The sequence below is a fragment of the Cavia porcellus genome, unplaced genomic scaffold (assembly GCF_034190915.1).
Source record: "Cavia porcellus strain 051 isolate PalLab524CR breed Dunkin Hartley unplaced genomic scaffold, mCavPor4.1 scaffold_1, whole genome shotgun sequence".
Classification (NCBI taxonomy): domain Eukaryota; kingdom Metazoa; phylum Chordata; class Mammalia; order Rodentia; family Caviidae; genus Cavia; species Cavia porcellus.
In genome coordinates this window covers 134937917-134965598 of record NW_026947484.1, presented here as the reverse complement: position 1 = coordinate 134965598, position 27682 = coordinate 134937917, and the positions used below count along the sequence as shown (strand labels likewise).

Genomic DNA, 27682 nt, shown 5'->3' with positions numbered 1-27682 from the left:
TACTGTTAAGTGAGGCATATAGAATTCCAGCTAGCCATAATCAAAGTAAATCTCTACTCAGACATATAATAATCAAGATCCCAGAAATTCAGCACAAGAACAGAACACTCAAAGCTGTCAGAAAAGGAACATCACCTATGAAAGGAAAACGTATAGAATCACAGCAGACTTCTAAACACAAACCTTCAACAAGAGCTTGGAGTGAAAAATTTCAAGTCCTGAAAGCAAAAACTTCCATTCCAGATTGATGTACCCTGAAAAACTATCTTTGAAATTGATAGAGAAATAAGATACTTCTACAACAAAGAACAGTTGAAGAAATTCATGACCACCAAACCAACACTACAAAGAGTTCTGAAAGATGACTACATCAAAACTAAATAATACCCTCCTAAATAATCAGTGGGTCACAGAAGAAATTAAACAATATCTACAAGCAAAGAAAATACAAGTACAACTTACTGGAAGCAAGTATTACCCTAATACCAAAATAAGGGAAAGACCCAACCAAAAAAGAGAACAACAGACCAGTCTCCTTCGTGAACATAGATGCAAAAATTCTCAATAAAATACTGGCAAATAGAATGCAACAATCATCAAGAAGATTATACACCATGATCAAATAGGATTCACCCCATGACTGCAGAGGTGATTCAACATACACAAATCAATAAATGTAATACACCATATCAACAGAGCCAAAGACAGGAGTCTGTCTCAGTAGATTCAGAAAAAGCTTTTGACAAAATCCATCACTTATTCATATAAAAACTCTGGAAAACTGAAATAGATGGTCTTTACCTCAATCTGATAAAACCCATATATGATACTTAACAGCACTAAATGGACAAAAAATGAAACTTTCAACCTGAAATCAGGAATAAGACAAGAATGTCCATTATCAGCGCTCCTATTCAATATAGTTCTGGGAACATTAACCAGAGCAATTAAACAAGAAAGAGAAATAAAAGGAATAATCATGAGTTAAATTATCACTATTTGCAGATAACATGATACTCTACATAGATCCCCAAAACTTCAATGAAAGACTTCTAGATGTAATGACCAAATTCAATAATGTAGCTGAATACAAAATCAGTACTTGAAACTCAGTGGCATTCCAGTACACAAACAACAAACTTACTGAGAGAGAAATAAGGGAAGCCACACACTTAACAGTAGCATCCAAAAACATTGAAATACTTAGGAATCAATCTAACAAATGAAGCAAAAGGTCTATACAGTGCAAATCACATTACTCTGAAAAAAGGAATCAAAGAGAATATCAGAAAATAGACATTTCTTCATTCATGGATAGGAAGAGCAAATATTGTGAAAATGGCCATTCTCCCAAAATTGTTACATACATGTAAAGCAATTCCAGTCCAAATACCATTAGCATACCTCACAAATCTAGAGAAATCAGTACTAAAATTTATCTGGAACCAGAAGAGACCTAGAATAGCAAGGGCAATTCTGGGTAACAAAGGCAAGGCAAAAGGCATCACAGTACCCACCTTGATATACTACAAAGCTAAGGTGATAAAATCAGCATGGTACTGGAATTAAAAACAGACCTGAAAATCAGTGGGATAGATTAGAGGATAGAATCACAGCTACAAACACACTCAGCCACCTTATCTTCAACAAAGGGACCAAACTTGTTCACTGGAAGAAACATAACCTCTTTAATAAGTGGGGTTGTAAAAACTGGATTTCCATATGCTGAAAACTAAAACTAGACATATGTCTATCACCATGCATTAAACTAAAGTCAAAATGGATCAGAGATCTAAATATTAAAACAGATACACTAAATCTGCTGGAAGACAAAGTAGGTAGAAATCTTGAAGACATAGAGGTAGGCAGAGAGTTCATGAACAAAGGTCAAATTGCATGGGAAATACTTCCCCCAAATCAACACCTGGGATCTCATCTTTTTTTTTTTCCTTTGGTACTGGGGATCAACTCACAATCTAGCACTTTCCAGGCAGGCACTCGTGCCACTGAACTAAATTCCTGGCCTCTGAGATCTTGTCTTATTATAATTCTTTGCATGCCAAAAGAAGTCTCCAACACAGTGAAAAGAAAACCCATAAACTGGGAAAAATTCTTAGTCAACTGTCCCCCTAGAATGTATAAAGAATTTTAAAAAATCAGGTCCTCAAAATTCAAAGACCCAATCCAAAAAGGGCATCTGAGATGAATACACAGTTCTCAGATGAAGAAATATAAATCACAAATTATTTAAAAATTTTCAGCATCATTGTCATTAGAGAAATGCAAATTAAAACAACATGGAGATTCCATCTCACTCCTGAAAAAATGGCCATCAGGAAATCAACCAATAACAAATGCTAGAGGGGTTATGGGGAAAAAGGAACTGTACTCACTCTTGGTGGGAGTGTAGGCTGGTGCAACCACTGTGGAAATCAGGGTGGAAGTTCCTCAAAAACCTAAGATTAGAGAATTTGACCCAGCTATCCTACCTCTGAGCATTTTCCTAGAAGAATTAAAAAATCATACTACAGTGATATATGTGCAACCATGTTTATAACAGCACAGTTTGCAATAGCCTATTCTTGGAAACAACCCAAATTCCCTTCAGATTAGGAATGGATAAAAAAGATGTGGTATTTTTATATAATGGAATACTACTCAGCTATAAAGAAAGGTTGCATTGAGGCTTTTGTAGGTAAATGGACACAACTTGAGACCATACTCATAAGTGAAATAAATCAATCTCACATGTGTAAATACCACATTGTCTCCATAAGTTTAGGATAATGAAAGAGAAAGTGAGATCCAAAGTCTACAGTAAATATTCTGTAAGGTAAGAAACTGTACAAAGGGGAAAAGTAGTTGGGATAAGGGAAAGGAGGAAACAAGAAAGGAAAGAAGAAAAAGACATTAATGTGTGTGTGTGTGTATATATACATACACATGTATATGATAGCTAAGATGACTACTACTAATTCTTTTCTTGGAAAAGAACAGTTAATACTCATGTGATTAGATCAATTTTGCATGACTATATCTGGTAATCTCAGCAACCCTTTTTAAAATAACAATGTGAATATAACAACCATTGTTAAATTCCTATCATTTTTTTTTGAAAGCTTACATTATTGTTTTGAGTTTGTTGGTTGTCTCTTGCTTTTTTGTTGTTTTCTGTGTCTTTTTTTCTCAAATAAAACTTTCATCTGTGACACATTGGTTCTTCAGAAAGTTGTTATTTAATTTACATGCATTTATAAAGTTCTGGTTCTTTTGCTATTGATTTCCAATTTCATTTCAGTACGGACTGATGATATGCATGAATAATTTCAATTCCTTTGCATTTCCTTCAGCATGTTCTATAAGATAGATGTCTTTTAGGGAACATCCCATGTGTAGCTGAGACAAATGTGTATTCTGATGTTGTGGAGTAGAAATTTTATATATCTAAGTTTCAGAGGTTTAGTTCAGTTTTGATACTGTTCTGTTTTGTCTAGTTGGATCTATTTGTGAAAGTGGGGTATTGAGGTTTCCATTATAATTTTATTAGTTTGGAATTGATTTTTCATGTTCTTTAATGTTGATTTGATATAGTTATGAATACAGTATTTGGTGCATATATATTTATGATTATTATCTCTTCAATTTTTCCTGTTACAAGAATGTAGTGGCCTTCTTTGTCTCTCTTAATCAGTCTTGGATTGAAATCCACTCTGTTTGAAAACTGAATAGCTATGCCTGCTTTTTACTGGCTTTCTCTCACATGGAGTATTGTTTTCCATTCTTTGACTTTCAACCTATGATTTTTTTTTTTTTTTTTTTTTTTTTTTGTCTTTTTGAGACAGAGTCTCATTCTGCAGTTTAGGCTGGCCTTCAACTCACTTTTGTAGCTCAAGCTGGTCTGGAACTCACAACAATCCTCGTGCATCTGCCTCCTAAGTGCTAGGATTACAAGCAAAGGCCACTATGCCCAGCTTAAATTACCATTTCAATTAAATGTGTTTCTTATATGCAGCATGTTGTTGGATCTTGCTTCTTGATCCATTCTTCCAATCTCTTTTCTTTCGATTTGTGAATTTAGACCACTAACATTGATGTTCATAAGTGGTATGTACAAGCTTATCTTTCTCCTGTTTTTTCCTGTTGTTAGCCTTCCCTCACTGTTTGTTTGCCTTGCCTGCTGGATTTCTTCTGTTGCAGTTCATGAGTTGTAGTTCTTGCTATATCTTTCGGGAATGTCTTTTGGAACATTTTGGAGTGTTGCTCTAGTGGTCATATATTTCTTCTAGTGTTCTTTGTCATGAAAGTATATTGCTTCTCCACAAGTTTTGAAATGTTTTTTGGGGGTACATCAATTTGTGGAGGCTGTTTCTTTTAGGACTTGAAATATTTCACTACAAGCTGACCTTGACTTGAGGGTTTGTATTGAGAAGACTACTGTGATTCTGATGACTTGCTTTTATCTGGTGATTTGTTTCTTTTATCTAACCAGTTTTAATATTCTATTGTTTTGTTGAATTTCTGGAATCTTTGGTCTCTCGCTATTTTTATGATTGTTAACCACAATCTTGTCTTTTTTATCTGATACTCTTTCCTTGCATTGGCTTAATCTTTTGTGTATACTTCCACTGTAATTTTTAATCTCATGACCTCTGTTTGAATATATTTCATGGATTCCATTTCTTTCCTATACTAGGTGTTCATGATTATATTATAAAACTTCTGTAATGAAAACAGTATGATACTGACACCAAAAAAACCCAGATTTGAGTACCAGTTGAACATATCAGAAAATGGAGAAATAACTCAAGACATACTTAGCCATCTTATTTTTTATAAAGGTGCTAAACACATTCAAGGGAGGAAAGGTAGCATCTTGAATAAATGATGCTGGAAAAACTGGTTTTGCACATGCTTAAGATTAAAATTGGATCCATATCTGTCACCATGCACTAAACTAAATTTGAAGTGGATCAAAGATCTGAATATTAAAGCAGAAACATTAAATCTACTGGGAGATAGAATAGGTAAAATTGTTGAAGATATTTGTGCAGGCTAAGACTTTCTAAATAAAACCCAGATCTCACAGGAACTATCACAAAACAACAACTGGGATCTCATCTTATTAAAAAGCTTTTGCATAGTGAAAGAATCTACCAACAGAGTGAAGAAACAACCTACGATGTGGAAAAAAAAGTTTTCCAGCTGTTCCTGAAACAAAGGCTTGCTCTTGAAAACATAAAGAACTAAAAAAAATCAGATCTCCCAGATTTAAAGACCTAATCCAAAAATGGGCATCTGAAATGAATATACTCTTCTTAGGTGAAGAAATACAAACAGTGAATATATAGGGTGTTCATAATTTCCGTCATTTTCCTAAACTACTCTTTTTTTAAAAGAAAATTCTGGATCTGTTCTAGAATCATTAAGTATATTTCATTATAATCACCATTTCTGTGGTTTTCTGAGAAATTATTTCTGATTTGATTTTTCTAGAGTCTCATTCATCTTTTTTGTTACTTCTGCTGTTAACATTAAGAGTCCAGCTGGGGGGCTTCCAAATTGGTCCCCCTCATTGTCCCTGGGTTTGCCCTTGGAGAGCTGATAGCATGGAGCTGCATTTTGCTTAATTGAATTTTCACTTATTTTACTTTTTTTTAGTTTAATTCTTGGGTTCATGCTTGTAAATTACTTATGGCAAGTAGCTTCATTGCTTGTATTTAGAACCCTTTGTATGGGGTCCTGACCTAGATCGCCAACCTCCCAAATGAATATATGGCAGAGGTTTAAATAAAAAGAGACAAATTGTTTGATATTAGAGCTCCTGGAAGTTCGAAATCCTTTAGCTGAGCTCGAGACTCCGAGGGCTAAGACAAAGACTTCTCTGGACTGCCCACTTTATTTATTAGGTCCAACAAGGGGCGGGGAAACTGAGGAAAGTACAGGCAATGAGCAGGATCTTGGGAGTCACTTTAAGGACGTCCCCAAGTAATGAATCAAGTCAATTCAACAGAACTGTCTTATCATGAATACATGGTAAAAGTGAGACAGTAGGAGTAATTTCTGCAGCTGCAGTCTATCTACTTAATTGATGTTTGAGCCAAGTGTCCGCAGCTATGGCCTTATCTTGCCCTTTGAGGTATATCTGGCCTCACAGGCCACTACAGGCCTCAGCCGGGACCAGTGATTCATAGAGATTCATTTACTGTGAATCAGCTCCCTTTGCCAGGCAAGGGGCCGAGGCCTAGGACAGACTCACAGATAAACAAACAATTAGTAAAATTTAAATCTTGCTCAGAGCCTCTGCGTAGTGGTCTCCAATACTTAGGAAATCACTGCTTCTGGTTTTCAGTCTTTTGCAAGATCCTACCTCTTTGGTTTATTGAAGATGAGAAGTTGCTGACTCTTGGGCCTAGTCCCTGGTTCTTTGACACTGACCTATACTACTTTTTATGACCCTTAGTCAGTCTTGGTCTTGGCATTGCAAGAACAACTGATTAGAACAATTCTGTCATTCTTATTAAGTTGTACAATTAAGTATAACAATAGCATCAAACAGCCTAGAAAATGAAAATTTGTCTTAAGAATTTGCCACCTTTACCCATATGAACTAAATTTGTGGTTGAACGACAATCTAAAAGAATCCAGAAAAGTGCATACAGAGTAAAAGTGCCCTCATTTTGGCAGTTTTACCCTTGGGGAAAAATATTTAAAAGGTTTTCAGAGGAAAACAGAAATAGAAGAGAAGTGAAGGAGGACAAAGGAAGATTATACAAACTTTATGAAACTGGTGAAGAAAACAGGATAGCAAGAGAGAAAGAAATGAACAAAACAACAAAAACTAGAAGCAGCATTCATGTGTATCAAAAGAAGAAACCATCAGCAAAACAAAAACCAGAAAAGAAAAAAGAAAGAAAAAAAGTCCTCTTTTAGGCATTGTCTCTAATGTCATTGGTAGACCAAGTGGGCAGATGAGTCCAGAACCATGTTGATGAATCCTACCCAGCAAGCCAGCCATAGTTTTATGGCAGAGTAGTGGATAATCCCAGCAAGCCTGTGCCTTTACCTCCACCGAAGGCAAGTTTCTGGTTATGAAGCTGGCCCTTGATCAGTCCATGTATCTCCTGTTGACCCTAAAATAGGTTTCCTGCTGCTTGAACTTAGCTCCTCTTGTGGAGTTGAACCTAAGCATCCTCACCATGACTCTGGCAGCTGCTAGATGGACCTGGGCCACAGACATTCTGAGCTGTGAGCTCATTTGACCCCATTCCTAGATAGCTGGTGGCCAATTTGCCTCTCCTGAAGGATGGTTTGACCCTAAACAGCCACTGCAGTCTGCTGAATCCACTACTGCATTCCACTTGTGTGTTTCTCCATGATGGCCTCTGAGGATTACAGTAGTCACTGTGTTTCTGCAGGTCTGAGCCCCACTTCCCTCTCAGTGAGTCGGGGCTCAAGAAGAAAGCATGGCTTGCTACCTCATTCTTCTGCATTGAAGTCTCGTCACTCTCCCCCGGGCTTCAGTTCTCTCTTCAGATCCTTTCTGGGTCCCAGGGACACATTTTCTTCCTTTTATTCCTCATATATTCCAATATCTAGACAACCAAATCTCAAGAAAACTTCCTCTGCTATTAACCACTCACCATCTTCCTGGAAGCATGGGTTTTAGTTTTATTAGCTGATTTTTCCACAGTGTATAGGTGTCATTTTCTTTGCAGGTTTACTAGTTTTAATTGAATGATGGACATTGTAAGTATTCTATTATAAAGTGTCTGACTTCTGTTGTGTTCATTCAATTTTTCAGTTTGTATATTTGTGAGTACTTAAGTTACTTATGATTCAATTTAATTCCTATTAGGCATCCCCTAAATTTACCTGTATTCTAAAGCTAGTGAGTTCTACTGTTAAGCTATGATGGAGATGTCATTACTGCTTCACTGCATTATTTGCATATTCCACAAGGTCATTTTTCTTCCTTTCTCTGACTCTTGTCTCTCTCATTCTCTTTCTCTCTCTTTCTGGTGTGATACTGGGGGTTGAACTGAAAACCTTCATACTTAGCTGCATATTCAGCCTTATTTATTTTAAATTTTGTGATGGGTTATTACTGAGTCACCCAAGCTGGGCTCAGACTTGCAGAGTGGTGGATCACAGGCCTCTGCTACCACACCCAGCTGTATCGTTGAAATGTGAATGTTTCCCAAACCTGTATGAACTCTGTGTATTAGTCAGTTTGTACTGCCCTGACAGTTCTTTCTTCCATCTGTTGTTTGTTGTCTAACCTAGAGAAGTATTACTCTGGGCCAGGCACAGTGGAATATGCCTGTAATCCTAGTACTCGGGAAGTTGAAGCAGCAGGATGCTGAGAGTTTGAGGCCAGCATGGGGTACATAGTGAGTCTGTGTCTCAAACAAACAAACAAACAAACAAACAAATAAAACTATTACTCAGTTTATTTGAAGGTAGTGTTTAGACAAAGCTTCAAGGGATGTACTTAGCTTTCTATAGCTTTTTCTCTGTGTCACTCCCTACTTTATGTTACTCTGTCATGAGATTTTTCATTGCTTCAGCCTTTTGTCTAGACTCCAATCTATCCTCAGTTCTGTAAAGTTGCTATGTTCTATTTGGGTTCTTCCTCTCACTTCTGCTTTCTAGAAAGACCCTTCAGAGAAAAAGCTAGGACCTGTTTTGTGTGTGTGTGTGTGTGTGTGTGTGTGTGTGTGTGTCTTTTTTTTCAGGGGTCACAATGTCCTTAACCATCTGAAAGTGCTCACTTTGTATGTTTGTCCAGTTTTGTCATTAATTACTTTGGAAAGGCACATTTTATCCATTTATTTCATCTTAGGAGTGAGAGTATTCCTGGTACCTCTCATTAATTTTCTTATTAAAGTTAAAATTTACATACTGCAAAATTAACAATTTTGTCTCTTTATGGTTTTGTAAATCAGATTTCAGCATATTCCAAATTACTATGTCATTCTTAAATCAAATCAAATATTTTAAATGATTTGGAGCAACTTGTCCTTATACACGAGTGTCATTAATTAATATAGAGCATTAATATTTTCTTTCTCAGAGAATTTAACTTAACTATATTCAGAGTTTTTAAAAATATACTATCAACTTGTTTTGTTTTGGTTTTATAAAAATAGAGTCTCACTGTGTAGTTCAGGATGGCCTTGAATTCACTTTTAGTGCAGGATGGCCTCAAACTCACAGTAATCCTCCTGCCTCAGCCTCTTGAGTGCTGGGATTACAGATGTTTGCCACAACACCAGGAATTAATATACTAAAAATACAGTCATATATATGACAGATTGATTATATTACAGATTATATTCTATATTAATAAGCTGTGTTTGATACGTTTCTTACATAAAAGCAATAGAAAATAAAACATAAGAGCATAAGCATTTTAAGCATTTTATTTTATTATGCTTTAAAAAGTGTTCTTAGGCTAGGAATGTAGCTCAGTGGTAAAGCACATACCTGATGTGCACAAGGTTCTGTGTTTGACCTCTAGTGCTGGAAAACAAAAAAGGCATGCTCTATTCTCTTATTTCTGCTTTTTTGTTCTCCTAAGGACCTAAATGAATGCTCCTGTCTCTTTTTTGGGAGATTGCCCATTGTGACTATGTATGCTCCACCTTCTTTTTTTGTGAATCCTAACTGCCTTAGATACTATTTAATCTCTAGAGAAGTCTTTGTCTTTGCCTTTGTTTGTGTGTGCATGTGGTTTTAATGAGAAGAAACAACAGTTAAGTTTTTTATTTTTGTTTTTATCTTAGTTTTTATTTTTATTTTTGTCACAGTAGGTTTCCAGTACATAATGATTACATTCATGGTGGAGCATTGTTACATGTACATAATATGTCTTAATTCTTACTATATGTCCTTTACATCCCTTCTCCATCTCTCTCTTGGTATACTTCCCATTTCTAAAACAAAGCAATTTTTAAAAAATTGTTCAAGTTCTTAGGTGTTCTCAGCCTTTGTTTCATTTAGAACTGTTGAAACAAGCTTGAAAACCAACATCCAGGGACATAAATTGACTAAATTTAGGAAGCATTTGAAAGATCCAGGATTTGAAAACTGGGTCAGCACTTAGGAAATAGAATGTCCACCCATAGAGGAAGTCAAGTTATGAAACTAGGGGGTGTGAACAATGGAGTTTAAAAGATGTCATGGGTTAAGAGAGCCATGGAGCAGGAGGGTACTGGGTATTAAAATGCCTGAGTAGTTAATTAAGTTATAGTGACAAACATGAGGTTGTTGAGGCAGATTTTGTTTGGAAAATGATAGTTATTTTTTGTATAGGACCTTTTGACAACCTATATGTGAAGTAGATAACCATTTATTTATTTATTTATATTTATTTATTTTAAAGAGGATAAAACCCAGGATAATAAAACAGTAAAACCAATGAAAAACAAACCAGTGTAAGAGATACAGGTCATAAAAGGAACAAAGTAATTTAACGAAAATTAGAAAAGTAAAATCAGCTTCGAAGAAACTTTCTATATTAGCAATAAAGGCATAAATGTGGTTAAATGCACTAAACATTTTTATTTTTGAAATAGTTTATTTATGTTATGAAAGCTACAACATATCAGAGCACATTAAACACTAGCAGGATTTCTCTTTGTAATAACTATGTTATGATTGTCTTATGAGGGGCTTAAGACTGGGTCCGAAAGAACCCATCCATCCATCCCTTATCTGCTGTAAATTTGTACTTTCGTGTCGTAGTTGCTGACTCTGTGTCTCAGTGCTTCTCCCTGAGGGATACAAAAACCAGTATATGTATTTATCCACTTGGTATGACAGATAGCAAGGAGGGTATGCATATGCAAAAGTAGCAAAATGGTATTTATACTCACCTTATATTCTGGCTAACTGGTTTTGCATATGTTTACTTGAATGTCATGGAGGGTCCAGTAGAACCACATCACTCTGGGGTGTGTTTTTTAAAAAAAGTTTTCTTTTGCTTTTCTGGTAGAAGTAGCCCTGTTAAGTGCAATGGCATATGAAAAACAGATTTGTAAGTTTTAGAAGAAGTCAAAAGTGAATCATCAGATGAATCATGAAGATGATCCATTATAATAAAGTACATGCTTTCATAATGAAGAGAAGTGTGGGTGTATGATGATCATGAGTTTGACATTGGCTATGTGAGCCAAAGTTTCTGTGACAGTGAACCAGAGCAAGAATCAAGTAATACAGAAATAGTCTGTATGCAGAGCTCCTTGATCCAGATGATGAAGAAAACAGTAATGTGATTGCTTATTTGATGAGTTGAAATGAAGCAAAATGGCCACACAATAAAATGGAGCAACGCAGTGTTAGAACAGTGTCTGAAAATATAGTGCAGGTCTAGGCAATGTTGAAACATAATGAACAGAAAGCCAGCACTACTATTCATTGTTGGAAATTGTAACAGACAAAATGCTAAAAGATACTGTGAAATATGCAAGGGCTGAAATGCAGGTAAAATGTTCTGTATGCACCAATGGCCATATTAACAAATGTATTTATTATGACATCTCACAAGCTGAACTAAAAGCATTCATATGTCTGTTATACTTAGCAAGCATTTCCCAAGGTCATCACAGGAATGTAAAAAATTTATTGAAAAGCAGTGGGTCAAACTGTGACATAAAATTTATGTCCTTGTAGATGAAAAGACTTGTTATATTTTCAGTTTAAGCATTTGTCCTGGAGCTCAGCCAGTCTTACTAGGATAGTAGTAAAATGAATTATGCTATGAACAGATGTTATTCCCAGTTCTCAAACTAATCAGAGTGTGATATTCAACAGTATGTTTACTAGTTTGCAATTGATGTTACATTTGCTAACAGAGTACAAGTTGACCAGCACAGGAATTATATAAGGAAAAAAACAAAAATGAAATATTGCTATTTCAAAACAGACCTTTGTATATTATAATCTTTGTATTTTAGAAAAATATATCATTGGCTTCATAAGTGGCAAAGAAAAACAAAGTGGTATTGTCAATATCAACTTTCCACCATGATGGAAGTTTTGTTTTCCAATCAGATTTTGTTGGTATATTTTTTTTCTTTTGTCTTTTTGAGTCAGGGTTTCACTATGCTGTTCAGGCTGGCCTAGAACTCACTTTGTAGCTCAGGCTGGGTCAAACTTGCAGCAATTTTCCTACCTCAGCCTCCTGAATGCTGGGATTACAGATATGTGCCACCGTGCCCAGCTATTGGTACATTTTAGATGTACATAATGATCACATTCATCAGAGAATTTGTACTTGTACATGATATAACTTGTTTTTTTCCATTTCCCTACCCTCACTTCAACTCATTCCTCTCCCCAGTAACAAAAGCTTTGTTTCTATTTTTTTCCTTTTTTTTTTTTTTTTTCTCACTTTGTTTTCCTTTTTTTTGTTTCTCCTTTTTTTGAGACAAAATCTTGCTATGCAGTTTAGGCTCTCCTTGGAACTCATTATGTAGTTCTAGCTGGCCTCAAACTCCCAGTAGTCCTGTCTCTATCTCCCCAGATGCTGGGATTATAAGCATTTGCCTTGTAATGGTTGATACATTGTGTCAATTTGAGAAGTTTCAAAGTTTAACTAATAGGCTCAGCAGGGAACTGGGGTTCTTACTTTGTAAACATTCTAACCAGATGCAGAGGAGGGCAAGGAGATTTTGTGAATGCTGTACTTGCCCAAGGAGGTGGGTAGCCTGCTTCTTACAATGTAAGGGAGAAAAGGCTTTTCCCTGATTGTGTTCTGGCTGCTTTTGCTTGCATCTGCCTTGAAGTGTTGCCCCCGTGCCATGCAACCTTGCCTTGCAGCCAGCTAATTTTGGACTGAAACCACCACAAACAGCTAAATAAACCTTTCCTTCCTTCATTTTGGGTGTCAGGTGTTTTATCCCAGCAACAATAGAAAAGTAACCCAGACACACTACCATGCCTGGCTTATTAGGGCAGTAATGATAGGGCAACCTCAGTAAAAGGGAATCCTCAGATGGAGACTTTCTACTACAAAATCAAAGGTGAAGTAGATGTTGTTGATGAGTTGTGTAGCACCTGTGATGTCACTTGAAACAGCATTCATCAGTGGTTGTGTTTCATTGGATGCTAAATAAGTATGGCATAAATAGTTTGATAGTTTACAAATAAAGTAAGTGCAAAATACTGCAGAGAAACTTTCTTAGAGTATTAAACTGAAGCTCATAAGATCATTTACAGCAGAGGAAAAATAAAATGTTTCTGCCCAGGAAACTAGGAAAAAAAATTGTGGAGCACATCAGTGAGCTGGCAGCAGGTGAACAGGCAGCCACAGCATCACAAAGACCTACTATAATAACAGGCAAATATAAACTATGTCAACTGTGCCCTATGGGAAAAGACAGGAAAACAAAACACATGCTTATCAACGTAAGCAATAATTGTGTATGGAACATGCAGTTCTCATGTGTGAAGATTACCTTGGGTGTGACTGTTGAAGCAGAGCTTATTTCTGTGGCAGACTTTTGTTTGTTTACATTCTAGTACACATAGGATTTTTTTTTTTTTTTTTTTTTTTGGTCTTTTTTTGTTTTTTTCCTTTTTGTCGGTACCGGGGATCAAACTCACGACTGCCTGCTTGCAAGGCAGGTGCTTATGCCGCTGAGCTAAATCCCCAGCCCCTACACATAGGATTTTATTTTTGAAATTATGTTTTAGGTTTTGTAAGCAAGTACATAGCTGATGTAAAAATGTTGCTGTCTATTCACTTACGCACTTATTACATATTTGATATTTTATTTTATTGGTACTTTATTTCACTGCTAAGTGCTTTATTAGGAAGCTCCTGAAAAAAACAGGAAGGTAAGAGAGATGACAAGAATGCCACATATGAAAGCTGAGCACATGTGCTGTCAGTATAAGTGAGGTGTATGTTGAAACATGTACTTGTTATGTGTGAAGACTGCCTTGGGTAGGATAGTTAAAGCGAGGCTCATTTTTGTGGTAGAGTTCTATTGGCATTTAAATTGCAATTCATATAGGAATTTATTTCTGATATTATCTTTTAGGTTTTGTAAGGAAGTACACAGCTGATGTGAAAATGCCATTCTAAACACACAATATAGTAAGAATTTAATACTTTATTTTATTGATATTTTATGTTCTTGTTAACGGCACACTGTATAATAAGAACCTCCTGACAAAACAGCAAGACCAGTGAGATGTCAAGTATGTTCTACAGAAAGGCCAAGAAAGCATAAGACATTGTGAGGTCAGTGTCAGTAATGCATGCATATGGAACATGCTGTTTTCACATGTGCAGACTACTTTAGATGTTATAATTGAAATAACGATTTTTTTGTAAAGTGCTGTTTTCATTGTAAACTACTGTTTTCATTCATATAAGAATTTGTGTTTTTTTAGACTTAGTACACCAAAAACAGTTGATGTTGAAAATTTTTATGCTTTTTAAATAAACAATAAATACTAAGAACTCAGTACTTTTTTGTTATTTTTTCTATTAAGTGCTCATTGTTTAATATAACTCAAAATTAATAATCAGTAGAAATATTATAAAGAAAAATGTGGGTCTGACAGAGCTATGTTTATGTGCCTTCAATACAAAATTCGTCACATGTCCCAAATTAATGTTGCTATACTACTGTTACTACAGAAATATTATCCATGTCATTTCTATTTGGGTGAGTTCTATAGATGTAGCTATTTGTGCCAAAAGTTTTCAAGTTTAAAAAGTTGTTGTAGTCCTGGCAATTTTTATCCTTTTCAAAAATACCAATTTGATATTTACACCTAAAACCATACTAACCCAAGGAAAAGGATTAACAAAGACAGAAACTTCTAGGTGCCTCCCAGAAGCCCAAGAAAACAATTCTTGTTGTCCATAGTGAAGAAGACCTGATTCTAAAAGACACCCTGAAATCTCTAGAAATTGCCTATCAACATCAGAAGCAGGAAAAAATTTGCAACAGCAGCTGTTTGAATTTTGATATTCTATGTTGTCTTTTATCAAGAGTTCTGTTGTACTTTGGTAATGTTAGAGTTTTCCTGCCCATTTCAGTTTAATTTCTTTCTCAAGGCTTTTAAGGGTAATTTTCTTTTCATCAGACCATCATCAGAATCTATTTGCTGGCAAAGCTGGTTTTTCTCCAAAGTTATGGGAATAATTTATGACAAAGATCATAAAGAGAATTTATTCTGCCAAGAATAAGTTGGGTGTGTGTATGTGTGTGTGTTGCATATATATCAGTTTTGGTCAGCTGTACTGAAAGAGCTGCAATAAGATATTTTCCTGTGTGTTAATCAAGTCCACACAGACAAAGCTCAAGGAAGGATGACCCCCTACCTCAGGAAGTTGTGAATCAGTTGCTATTTATAACCAGTATACAATAGAATTTGAGAGCAAGTCTGTGCTCAGATGGCAGGAAAAACTTTATTGCTAAATTTCGTATTTGAGAAAACAGTTTATGGGCCTGACTGAGTGAAGCCTCTAAGTGAAAGGAAGTAATGTGACAGCCACTGTAAGTATTTTGCATATTTGGGTCAAGAATGTGGTAGCAGAGATGTAGGAATTTCAGTCCCTGAAAAGCAAGTGTTTTATTTTGAAGAGACAATATTTAACGGGCAACTTGGGTTCACTTTAGCAGGTTGTTTATGCAGTTGAGCTGCTAATAGAGTTGAAATAAGGGTATATGATAGACTAATACTGCCTATCAACTTAAGATAGGGAATACCTATTGTGTATATTTGCAAACTAACTGACTCTTGCTGTGGATGTGTACATTAAATTTTTGGTCAGTCAATGTCTGCCTTTCTTTCTTTCTTTCTTTCTTTCTTTCTTTCTTTCTTTCTTTCGAGGGGGGCAGGTACTAGGAATTGAACTCAAGACCTTGAGCTTACCATGCAGGTGCTTATGCCGCTGAGCTATATCCCTGGCCCGGTCAATGTATTTCTATATATGTGTGCTGGCCCTTTTTTGATGAAGACAAAGTTTCATAAAGAATTGGTTTACTGTAAGCTGGGTGTGGTGGTGTACATCTGTAATTCCAGCACTCAGGAGACTGAGGCAGTAGAATCATGAAAAGTTCAAGGCTAGCCTGAGCCACATAGAAAATTCAAAATTAGCGTGAACTACATAGTGAGACCCTATCTCAAAAACAAACAAATGAACAATAAAATTGTTTTATTAAAAAATAATGTATACTGCTATAGGTAATGCTTAAAACCCTCATTATACTTAATCTAAGGAAATTAAATGTGGCAGAATATTAAATCTGTTTTGAAATGACAGGGGTTTTTTGTTTTTGTCCTTTTCCTTTTTATCGGTACCAGGGATCGAACTCACGACTGCCTGCTTGCAAGGCAGGAGCTTATGTCACTGAGCTAAATCCCCAGCCCCTGAAATGACCGCTTTAAAAAATGTCACAATGTTGTATTTTCTCAGTATCTTACTTTAGGATTACCTTTATGGAGTTGAATTACACATGCATTTTTACTCCTGTGATGTAAATTAATTGCTTAAGGTTAAGTGGGTGATGTTTTAGTAGAGTTTAAATTAAGGAGTTATATATTGTGTTAACATTCTTGTCTCATTTTAATAGGATTATTCAAGACAAAGTTAAAGCCATTTCCCATGAGGATCAGTGATCAAAATTAATTGTTTTTAAAAAGACATTTACAAGTTAAACATGAAAGAAAAGTACTGGAGCCATTTCACTTCCAACAGCATAAACTGTATAGCATTTCACTGTCACTTTTAATGGAACCTTTGTAAGATTCATCACTTGTCATGCACACAACAGGGAACATGGATGTTGGTTTTTCTCGTTCTGCTGTTCAGACATTGTCAAGAAGCCACTGCAAAAACATCAAACAAAAAATTTCCCAGTGGGAAGGAAGGACTAATGGTACGTCTAATCTATCCAAGTGGCATCCAAAGGACTTTGGAGTGAGATACAACTGTCACCAAGAGATTCTCAAGAAAAATCCTATTGCTAGGGTTCAGAACAAAAACTTGGGTATAACCAACTCTCAAAATGTGGGTTTAGATATGAGTGAAGGTGCTAAAAGCCATGATCTGAGTGAGGATGAAGGTGGAAATCATGACTATGATGATACACACATCTTTAAAAATGAATCAGAATCCAGTTGGGTATGTTCCAGAGTCAAACAAATTGAAAGCTGGAAAGAAGTTGTGATAGGTTCTGAGACTTCATTATCTCCAGGAAACTTGTATACCTCACAAATATTGTGGAAGAAAATAGAAGCACTTCCTCCAGATAAAGTCTTAAATTTGGCTTTAGAGCCTTGTGGCCTTTCAGAAAAAAAACTGAATTGTAGCATTCTAAATAATTCATATGGAATGACTAAGAGCTTAGAAAATATTTACTCTGAACCTGAGGGGCAAGAATGTGGATCTTCTATAAACCCTTTGCCAAAACCACGCAGGACATTCAGGTACTTATCCGAGTCTGGTGTTAGACCATATGAAGAAAGGAACTGTGACAGAAAACACTGTGAAAATAGTTCTTGTGCAGAATCTACATTGGCCTCTTCTCGGGACCTTGAACCAAAGAAATATGGAGGAAAAATTAGAGGGAGATCAAAGAGGTATGTTTTTATCTTAGGCAAAATGATTTGCAAGCATTTTCTTTTTAGGATTAGTTCTCTTTCCTTTCAAATCAATTTTAATTTCTTAGCCTAGCTTACAGCCTTAATTTGATCATATTGATATTGACTAACATACAGGGAAAATGAAAAGAAGAAAAAGTAGAAGTAATATCTATAACAATTAGCTTAGTATATCAGAAAACCTTCCATTTGTATCTTTGGTTGGTTCATTTTCGTTTTTGTTTTTCTAGACAGTGTCTCACTGTGTATTTCAGGCTGGCCTTCAACTCAGTATGCAAACCAGGCTTAGGCTTCAGGCTGGCCTTCAACTCATTTTATAGCCAAGCCTGGAACTTGCTATGTTCTCTTGCCTCAACCTCTTGAGTTGTTAGGATTACAGGTGTGTGCCACTACACTTGGCTTCCTGTTTGATTTGTAGGGCCAAATATGGTACAATGCCTGTAATCCCAGCACTCAGGATGCTAACGTAGGAGGATTGTGAGTTGAGGTATGAGACCCTCTCTCCAAAAACAACAAAAACCAAGGGCAGGGGCAAGGCAGCACATGCCTGCAAGCTCAGTACTTAAGAGGATGAAGTGGGAAGATTAGCCTGGGCTACATAGAAAGGCCCAGTCTCAAAATTAAAAAAAAAAAAAAAAAAAAAAAAAGAAAGATTGCTTACTTTTAATGAATGAGTAAACATAATGAACCTAGTGAAATCTGATGTGGTGGCGCACACCTGTAATCCCAGCACTCCAGAATCTGAGGCAGGAAGAGTGCCACAAATTTGAGGCTAGTTTGGGCCGCACACTGAGTTCAAGTCCAACCTGAACTACACAGTGAGACCCCGTCTCAAAAAAAAAAAAGGTAAAGAACATGAATGTTAGAAGGAATCAAAATATATCATGCACATGTACAAATTTCCTGTGATGAGTATGATCACTAATAACTCAATTTAAAAAAATAACATGAATATGTTTGCTTAAAACCCTTCACTTTTGTCATGTGCGTAGAGGGCATCAGTGTAGTTTATTCTTACATCTTTGATAAAACGATTTTTGATGTTTCACTCAAATCCTTTACTTAGCAGTTTCTATTTAAAGAAGATTAGAGTTTTGAAAAATATAGCATTAAAATGTATCTTCTTTCCTAAGGAAATCCTTTGAATTTGAGGATATTCAGCACTTTCGAAATCGGAATTCACAGCAGATTCATAAAGAACTTGGGAGAAATTCTGGTTCAGCACTTTATTACACACAGTCTGAGGATAATATCTATGAAGATATCATGTGTAGGTGTATACAACTTTGCTCTTAAATTTAATGAGTATGTATTTGATACTGTCTAATTATAGGATAGTATTTTCTTTTATAATCAAACATAATCTTGGTCTACATTTGTCTTTGTAGTATGGGTACGTTTGGTATAATTTTTTTTACTCTAGTGAATTTTACAACTAGTGCAATGGATTATTCAATTTAAAAGTAAATGTTTTTTACCTTGGTTTGATGTTGCTCTCAAAAACCACATTTCTACAGCAGTGAAGAATAAGAACCCTAAATATAATCAATTTTTAAAAATTTTGCTGTGTTCACTTCCTTTATTTCTATTTAATTATGTTGCTGTAAGCAATTTTTGTTACTTTTCAAGATCCCACCAAAGAAAATCCATATGAAGATATTCCAGTGCAGCCTCTGCCTTTGTGGAGATCCCCTTCAGCATGGAAGCTACCACCCACTAAAAGTGCTTTCAAAACACCCAAGGTACAGCTACAAGATTAATTGAAAGAACATTAGAGTCTTGTTTTATGTTCTATACAAAATAGTTAAAATGGTTTAAATGGGGCCAAAACTAAGAGACAATTTTGTTGTTGGTTTTTTTAGGCACTACATAGTTTTTTTTTTTTCTTTTTCTTTGCCTGGTTGTTTTTTTGTTATCATTTTAACACCTCAGAAAATTTGAATGTAAGTACCTTTAGATGAACCATGAACAATTTTCAGTTTAGTGCAGTTCCGGCTATTCCCTCTTAGTCTCACATCATCCTGTGACTTAAATTACCTGCCCTGGTGCCTGAGAGTATTGAAACCTCTGGCTCTAAGTTATGAAGGTTCTCTAGGAATTTGATTACAGTGTAGGAAGACTTTGAATTCTAAAACTGAGAAACCTCTTTACTCGTGGTGAAAAAGAAATTATGGTATTCTCATTTGAAATTATTTTAAAGGAAAGATGAATATTTTCCTGGGCTAGCTTTGACTTTCCATGAAAACACGGGTGTTAACTGGATGACTTTACCTTTACCTGCATATCGTCTCCTTTTCTAGCTTCCTCCCAAACCGCAGTTCCTTCACCGAAAGACTATGGAACTGAAGAACTCCCAAGCTTATTTCCGGTCAAAGTTTACCAAGGATACCACTTTGCCTGTCACTTTAACTGAATGGAAACTTTTCGGAGCTGGAGATTTTGCAAACAGAAACAGGAGAAATCTTCCAAGGGTAAGGACTTCAGTACTTTCATTCGTCTTATTTCAATATTTCCATAAGTGAGAATAAATAAACATTAAACCGAAATGAATAATAGGTTATAAAAAATCTATTGGAATTAAAAGATGTGGAAAGCAGCCTTAAGTTTTAAACTTTTGGTTATGCAATAAAATTGCACGATTTGCTTTTGCCAGGGTTTCTTTTTGAGTTGGGAAGTTGATATTACATGGGTGGCTTCACTTCAATTACTGTAGCTCAAAATTAGCTGTCTGTTTTAAGGAAGCACCAGAATCTCATAAAAGGAACATTCTTTCAAGCTAGTTTCAGTGTTGTTCCTACTTGTATTAAGTTCCTATTTGACTTAAGTTTTATGCCTTAATTTACAGATTTTCAGTAGTGACTAGGTAAATACAGTATATACAGTATATTTCAGGCAAAAATTTCCAGTCAGAGGAGGAAAAAGAGAGGTTGAACTGTTACTTGGAACTAAAAACTTACCAGCAATCATACTGAATAACTTAATTCTCCAGGGAAAAAAGGCAGTACATCATCCCATTTTCAACAACTGCAACCCAAAAAAAGAAATCAAGATTAACTGTGGACAGATATATTGTCTTTTAGGAAAGACACCTAAGAAAATATGTGTAAATAATTTTAAACCATTACTTTGTTCTTTTAATTCAGAGTGTTTTTAAGATTGACAAAATACTATGCAGATAGTATTCAGCCATAAAGAAGTCAAGTCATTTAAGTGTTATTTCTTTTCTTACTCCTATTTGAATTAGCAATGTGTATTCATCTAGCACATAATTTGTATACCTGATTTTAACATTAAAGTCACAGTTTTTTATTGTCTCAGTTTCTGTTCTTTGGTTTCTTGGGAAATATTCTGCTTCACAATTAAATTCTTCCTGTTTCCTGCCTTCTCTTTTTAAAATTCACAGATTTGAAAAACTGCCAGCCATCCAGCAGCAGATTCTCCTTTGGTAAATCATGCTAGTATAACAAAGCAGCTTCCCACATGGCCCTGAAATAACAGATTATGTGTTCTTTAGAGGAAGAATACAGACACCTACAGCACTGCATTAAGGTTCTTAAAATCTTAGAACGGCAGTAGCAAATACTAATCATGCATTGTAGAGTTAAATGAGGCCCATGGAGATTTTCTAGTGGTTTTGATTTTTGTGTACTGTGAATCTTGAGGACTAAAAACTTATCCTCTTCTTGATGATAGGTGGTTTGTTCCAACTGTTCCTTTTTTAAAAGTTTCCAAAAGGTTTTTTGAGAGAAACAGAATGAAAGAAAATGGTGATGAACTCTTGATTGTTGGTCAGGAACAGGTGGTCAGCATTTCTACCTGTGACCTTCTGCTTTTATGATATCACATATGCAATCTGGCTTTGAAGTATTTTAAGAACAATATTCCATAAGAAGAGCAGTTTGTGTTTATTTACCCTCTGATGACAGGAAGGAAAATTGCTTTCGCAGTCGAAAATCACTGATCTAATCCATATGCTTCTCTCCTACCCTTCCTTTCTCTTCCTGCTTTGAAAGCATATTTGAGGTTGTTTGCTAGAGTATGTTTCCTGCTGTTTTATGTTATTTGTGTCAAGACTGTACAGCAGTATGGCTTCTGTCATTTCTTAGAGCATTCTACTGCAACTAAAAGGTGAAGATAGGCTCCTTTTCCAACCTCATAATCAGAACTTAAATTTATCACTTTACTTCATACTTGTAGAACAGTAGTGTCCTTTCCTTATAGTTTTAAGGAAATATTTTGATATTCTTTTCAAATGTACATTAATAAATTATGCTATGTTTAAGTTGGCTGTAGTAGTGCATGCATGTAATCTCAGCAGTAGGAAGGTTAAGGCAGGATGATTGTGAGTTAGAGGTCAGCCTGGGTACATAGTGAGTTCAAGGCAAGCCTAAAATGTATAGTGAAATCCTATCTCAAAAAAGAAAGAAAAAAGGAGGAAGAGGGAGGGGAAGTAGGGAAGGAAGAGGAGGAAGAAAGAAGTGAAAAGAATCACTGGCAACTTTTCACCGGAATTCAGTTATAAAAAAATTAAGAGAATAAAGTCATCCAGAAATGTAGGAATAATCTGCATAGAAGATGCACATGTTTCTCACATTTTTTTTTTCTTGTGCTGGACTGCTTCACAGCCTGTTTATTGCCAGACTGAGAGAGACAAAGACAAAAGAGAAAACAAGAGTATTTTTCTCAAGCAACTTTGTTGATTGTCATCTAATATAATGATCTTAACAGTTGAAATTCTAGGCATTAAGTGTGCTAAAATAGGATTAATAAGAAAAGTATGGAATCTTAATGTAAAAATACACATGGAAAAACTATTCCTTATTTTAAAAGTGCCTATCAGGTACTGTAATTCTTTTTTACCCAACCTACTTTGTGTTTCTAGCTATTTCTATCTCTTTCTCAGATACAATGCGCGCATGCGCACACACACACACAAACACACACACACAGCTTTCCCAGCAACCAAGAAAGAATTCTGATAAATGCTTATTAGGGAGAAGTAGATATATATAACAATTTAAAAATTAATAGTGTTAGCTGAGCATGGTGGTGTATGCCTGTAATTCCAGAACCTGGGAGGGTAAGCCAGGAGGTTTGAGCCTAGCCTGGTCAACCTTGTAACCTAGCAAGATTCTGTCTCAAATGAAAAATGAGCTAAGAATGTAACTCAGTGGAAAGGCCCTAGGTTCAATCCCCAGGACTGACCCTCCAAATTATTAATTTTTAAAATGAGCGGAAGGAGTAGAAAAACATAGTTTTGTACTTTGGCATATTTGAGAGTCTCTTTTTTTAAGGACATTTTTCTAAAATAAATTGTAATATCTGTACTCTCAGTAAGAAAGTGTATTTTCTTTGACCAAAACTTGGCCGGGGGAGGGGTGCTGAGGCAGGATGATCACAAAGTTGAGACCAGGCTGGGCAATATAATGATTTAATGATTCCCTGTCTCAAAATAAAAAATAAGAGTGTGGTGTGACGACCACATGCTTATAATTCTAGCACTCAGAATGCTGAGGCAGGAAGATTGCTGATTCAAGATCAGCCTGAACTACATAGACTCTATATCAATTAAAAAAAAAAAAAGCTGAGGGACTGAGAATGTAACTTAGTGCAAAGGCTCTGGCTTTACCCCTAGTACCTTAAAAATAAAATGGTAACAAAAACACTTGCCAGGCGTGATTATCTTCTTTTTGGAAGAATTCTTGGGAGCAGAAATAACTGAGCTTCATTTTCTTCCAAATGAGTGAGTGTTTCTCTTCCTACTCTGGGCAAGCAAAAGCTTGCATATAATAATGACTTGGTCATTGTAGAGAATGTGGTAGTCACCTTGCCTGCATGTTGTGACATGGAATGACAAGGAATCTCCCTAAGAGGCTGTACTGGTTTCATCTGGAAAGAAGTCACCATACCCATTTTATATGGAATTGGTATTTTGTTTGTACAGGATCTTGCTACATAGTTCAGACTGGCCTTGAACTGCACTCAGTGTTTGAACAATATGTCATGTAAAGATCATCACTTAAAATTTTAAAAAAATAAAAGTTTTTACCTATAAAATACATCTCATGTCTAAATTAGAATCACTAATTAAATCATCAAGCTGCAAACCTTGTGTTGGTTTTAACTAGTATTTTCCTGAACTTCTTTCAGTTTGTATTGAAAATAGATGATATATTTCAATCCAAGAGAGGAAAGAAGAAGGTAAAGTTACACCCTTACACTGGAAAGGAGGTATCTCCTTCAAAAGGTAAGAATTATAATTGTTCTGCTACTTACAGGTGTCAACATTTGAGGGGAAAATCATTATAAAACTTAATGTCTGAAATGAATTATAATTTTTTATTACTTTCCTGTCAGTCCAACTTCAGTATAAAATTCTTTAGGATAAGGGGTCATTTTGCCGATTTCTTTCATTTAGTTCTGTCCCAAGTAATAAGTGTTGAGTGAGTAAATAAATGAAAAAAAAAAAAAAAAAAGAAACTAGTGAATCTAATTTTCATAGGTAGTTTGAATGATTGTTTTGTAGTTCTACTTTGATTTGTAGTCATACCCCAATATGAAATGAAAATATTAGGTATTCACAGACTGGAGGTATGTAGTACTCAACTTGTAATCATGAGTTCATAAGTTTTAAGTTCTATATGTAGATGGTTATATAAAACTTAACTTACCCTGCGAAGCATAGTGGCACATGCCTGTAATTCCAGTACTTCAGGAGGTTGAGGTAGGGAGAATCACAGGAAACCTGGGCAATTTAGTGACCTAGTGAGACCTGTTTCAAAATAAGAAATTATAAAAAGGGGCTTTAAAAAAAGCTCAGTGCAGAGGTCCTGAGTTCATTCCCCACTGTCACCAAAAAATCCTTATATTTCCTTAATAAGCATTCAGTATTTATAGTGAATTACTAGATTTTCATAAAAAGTTGTGAGGGTTTTGGGTATAACTTCGTGGTAGAGCATTTGCCTAATATGTGGGATGCCCTGGGTTTGATTCTCAGCATTGCAAAAACAAAACAAACAAACATAAGACATGTGAGAGTCTAAGCTTTTTTGGTAAAAAAAAAATGTAGAATTTAGTAATTTTTATTAATAAGATTAATAAGAGAGAAACAGTAGTAAAGGCATTCTAGAGAAGAATGTTTCTTACTTTTTTTTTTCTGTTTGAGACAGGGTCTTGCTATACAGTTCAGGCTGCCCTTCAGCTCACTTTGTAGCTCAGGCTGGTCTCGTACTCAAAACGGTGCTACTGCCTCAGCCTCCTCCCGAGCCACCTGGGATTACATGTGTGCACCACCACACTTGGCTGTATTTCTCACTTTTGCAGTTTTCTAAAGATAGAAATTTTTAAATTTCCCCTAAAAACACATTCTATGTTCTAGCAACTTCCTATCTGAAAATAAAATCCTATTTCAACTTGCACTCTATTTTTACTCTGTGATGATTATGTTTAATCACAGCACCACACACCACAACAAAATCAACTTGTCACTTTTTAACGTGAGCTTTCAGATTTTTCAAAGTGCTTTACAAAATATATTTCAGTCTTCTCCTTTGGGGAAGAAACTTTTAGTTGTGCTGCCTGTATCTCATGTCTGACTGGAGTTAGGCACCAACCTAAAATGACAGGCAGAAGCCGAGCCTGAGGAAGAAGCGTACCTTCCCACCAACTACCATGGTTTCACCGTCGGATCATTTCCTGTCATCAACAGTGACTCTCATAAACCTGGATTTTTTAACAGTTTACTGCTTTTTCATGTATTTCCCTCTCATCAAGGATATTATGAAAAAAATTTTAAATTTGTATAATTCAGAACTAGACAGAGAATGAAATCTGTACAATTATTGTCTTAGATTCCTCCTGATACATTATTTCTAACTTTCTAAATAATCCTGTGTGAGAAATGGAATTGTCACTGTTTTATAGATAAGGAAATTATAAATTGCTAATTATGTAAAATGTCAAGACCTTGGGGCAAGGACAAGTACTTGTAAAACATCATTTCTCTGAATTAACAGCATTTTTTGTGTGCATGCCAAATGGATTAGGATTTTAGTAAGTTTGCTTTAAGACTAGTGTTTTTGGCCTTGTTTGCTTGTTTTGTTTTGTTTTTAATGAAACAGGATCTCACTATGTTGTCCAGGCTGGCCTTAAACTCCTGAGCTCAAATGATTCTCCTGCCTTAGCCTCCCAAGTAGCTGGATATATGGCCTCATGCCACCACACCTGACTGAAGACTAGTTTTTGAACAGTCAACTCCTTTAAAACAAAAATCTCCCAAGCAAACTACATCAATATTGAAAAGGGAAGAGAAAGATTTCAGTTACCTAAATTGCCAATATCTAGTACCACAAAAAAAAAAAGAAAAAAAGTAGTAGTTACTGCAGTGTAGTTCCATGATAGTTTTCTCCCCCTTTGTATAACTCAAAGAAAATAAGTTTTTACCCAGCCTTTGTGACCAACTCCTCCAAGTAGAGGAGCTTTTCTCAGCCTGAGAATCTCCTAGCTCCATTGTGACAGTTCTGATTTCATTTTCCTAAAGCTTTATTCGTTTATTAACAGTGCCTAGCAGAACTGAATGATCATGTATGCCTTTCAGTACATGCTTCCTGAGTATATTTCAACATCAACATTTCTTAACTTTCAGTTTGCAAGTATTACAGAATGATTTATTGAATTCTGTCATACTTATTAGTTTTTCATTTTTTGTTTGTTTGTTTTTTGTTTTTAGAAATAGGGTCTCACCATATAGTTCAGTGAGTTTAGGAACTCACTGTTTACCCCAGGCTGGCCTTGAACTCCCAGCAATGCTCCTTTGCCACAGCCTCCAAAGTGCTGGGGTTACAGGTGTGCTTCACGGCCCTGGCTTCTTTCTTTCTTTCCAGACATTTGATAAGCTCCTAAGAGACTCCTGGTGCTAAGTATACAAATACTTTTTGTGCCCAAATAGTCACATTATTCAGACTTTATATGCCCTCCATTTTTATGAAACTTAAATAGATGATAAATTTTTATAAAGACTGGGAATATAGCTCAATGAGGCCCTCAATTCAATTCTAGACTTCAAAAAAAATTTTTATTAGCTGATTGTTTCTAATGTTTCATTTAGCCTATAGATATTTAAATTTTGTATGGGTAAAGATATACATATATATATCTTCAAACAGTATTGTAATGTGTATCCTACTTAGATCTTTTGCTTCGGCCTCTAAGTGATAGGATTATAAGTATGTCCAGCTCCATGCCCACTTCAGCCCTTTCGTTAAACTTTTTTCTTTTTTTTGGTAAATTGTGTGCCCCGAATTATGATACAAAACACTTCTTCATAGACTGGAGATATTGCTTAATGGTGGAGTAAATGCTTAGCATTTGCAAGGCCCTGAAATCAGTCCAAGTGCCAGATAAACAAACCAGTTCCCAACAATTCCTTGTAAAAACACCATAGACCCTTATCCTCAGGATACTTAAAATATGATTTCATAAAATAGAAACAGAATAAATCATTATTAGAACTATAAGAATTCAGAGTAAAGGAGATATCAATATGGGCTCATAGGTAGTTAGAGGTATACAGAAGAGGTTAAATGATACTTCATTACTTGGAAGCCAAGTGTGGTGGTGGGTACGTATTAATCCCAGCACTCTAGGAGGCTGAGGCAGGAGGATTGCATGTTTGAGCCCACCATAAACAGTTTAGCAATTTAGTTAGACCTCATCTCAAAATAACAAGGGCTAATGGTGTAACTTAGTGTTCAATCTTAGTATCACAAAACAAAAATCTTTTGATACTCTTTCTCAAAGCTGTAGTCTGGTTGATGTTCAGGTTTTTGTTTAGCAATTTTATATACAGATGAGATTTGAAATTAAAATAGAATCTATCCTGAACTAGACTTCATAAAACTAATCTAAAAGGTGATTAATTTCTAGAATTAGGGTCAGAAGAGAGCTGAGAAGTGAGGTAGAATGTGGAAAGAAGATGTATTAGAGCAGCTTCTTCTCTGAATCTTTTTCTGTAGGTCACTTTCCAAGGCTCCAGTTACTAGTGGTAAACTGAGGC

The 27682-nt window shown here is 35.6% G+C and overlaps 1 protein-coding gene across 2 annotated transcripts in view; it reads left to right on the top strand.

Moving 5' to 3' along the window:
- The window catches only part of Dennd2c (DENN domain containing 2C), a 118424-nt gene that overhangs the window by 55576 nt on the left and 35166 nt on the right, over positions 1 to 27682 (top strand). The window contains exons 1-6 of one of the 2 annotated variants that reach the window (XM_063255819.1): positions 15411 to 15518; positions 16599 to 17607; positions 18762 to 18898; positions 19258 to 19370; positions 19929 to 20099; positions 23779 to 23875. In XM_063255819.1, coding sequence (XP_063111889.1) covers positions 16787 to 17607; positions 18762 to 18898; positions 19258 to 19370; positions 19929 to 20099; positions 23779 to 23875 — 1339 coding nt within the window. In that variant the 5' untranslated portion in view covers positions 15411 to 15518; positions 16599 to 16786. Of the gene's footprint in view, positions 1 to 15410; positions 15519 to 16598; positions 17608 to 18761; positions 18899 to 19257; positions 19371 to 19928; positions 20100 to 23778; positions 23876 to 27682 lie in introns of those variants that run through there. The other variant, XM_005007888.4, reaches the window with a different exon arrangement.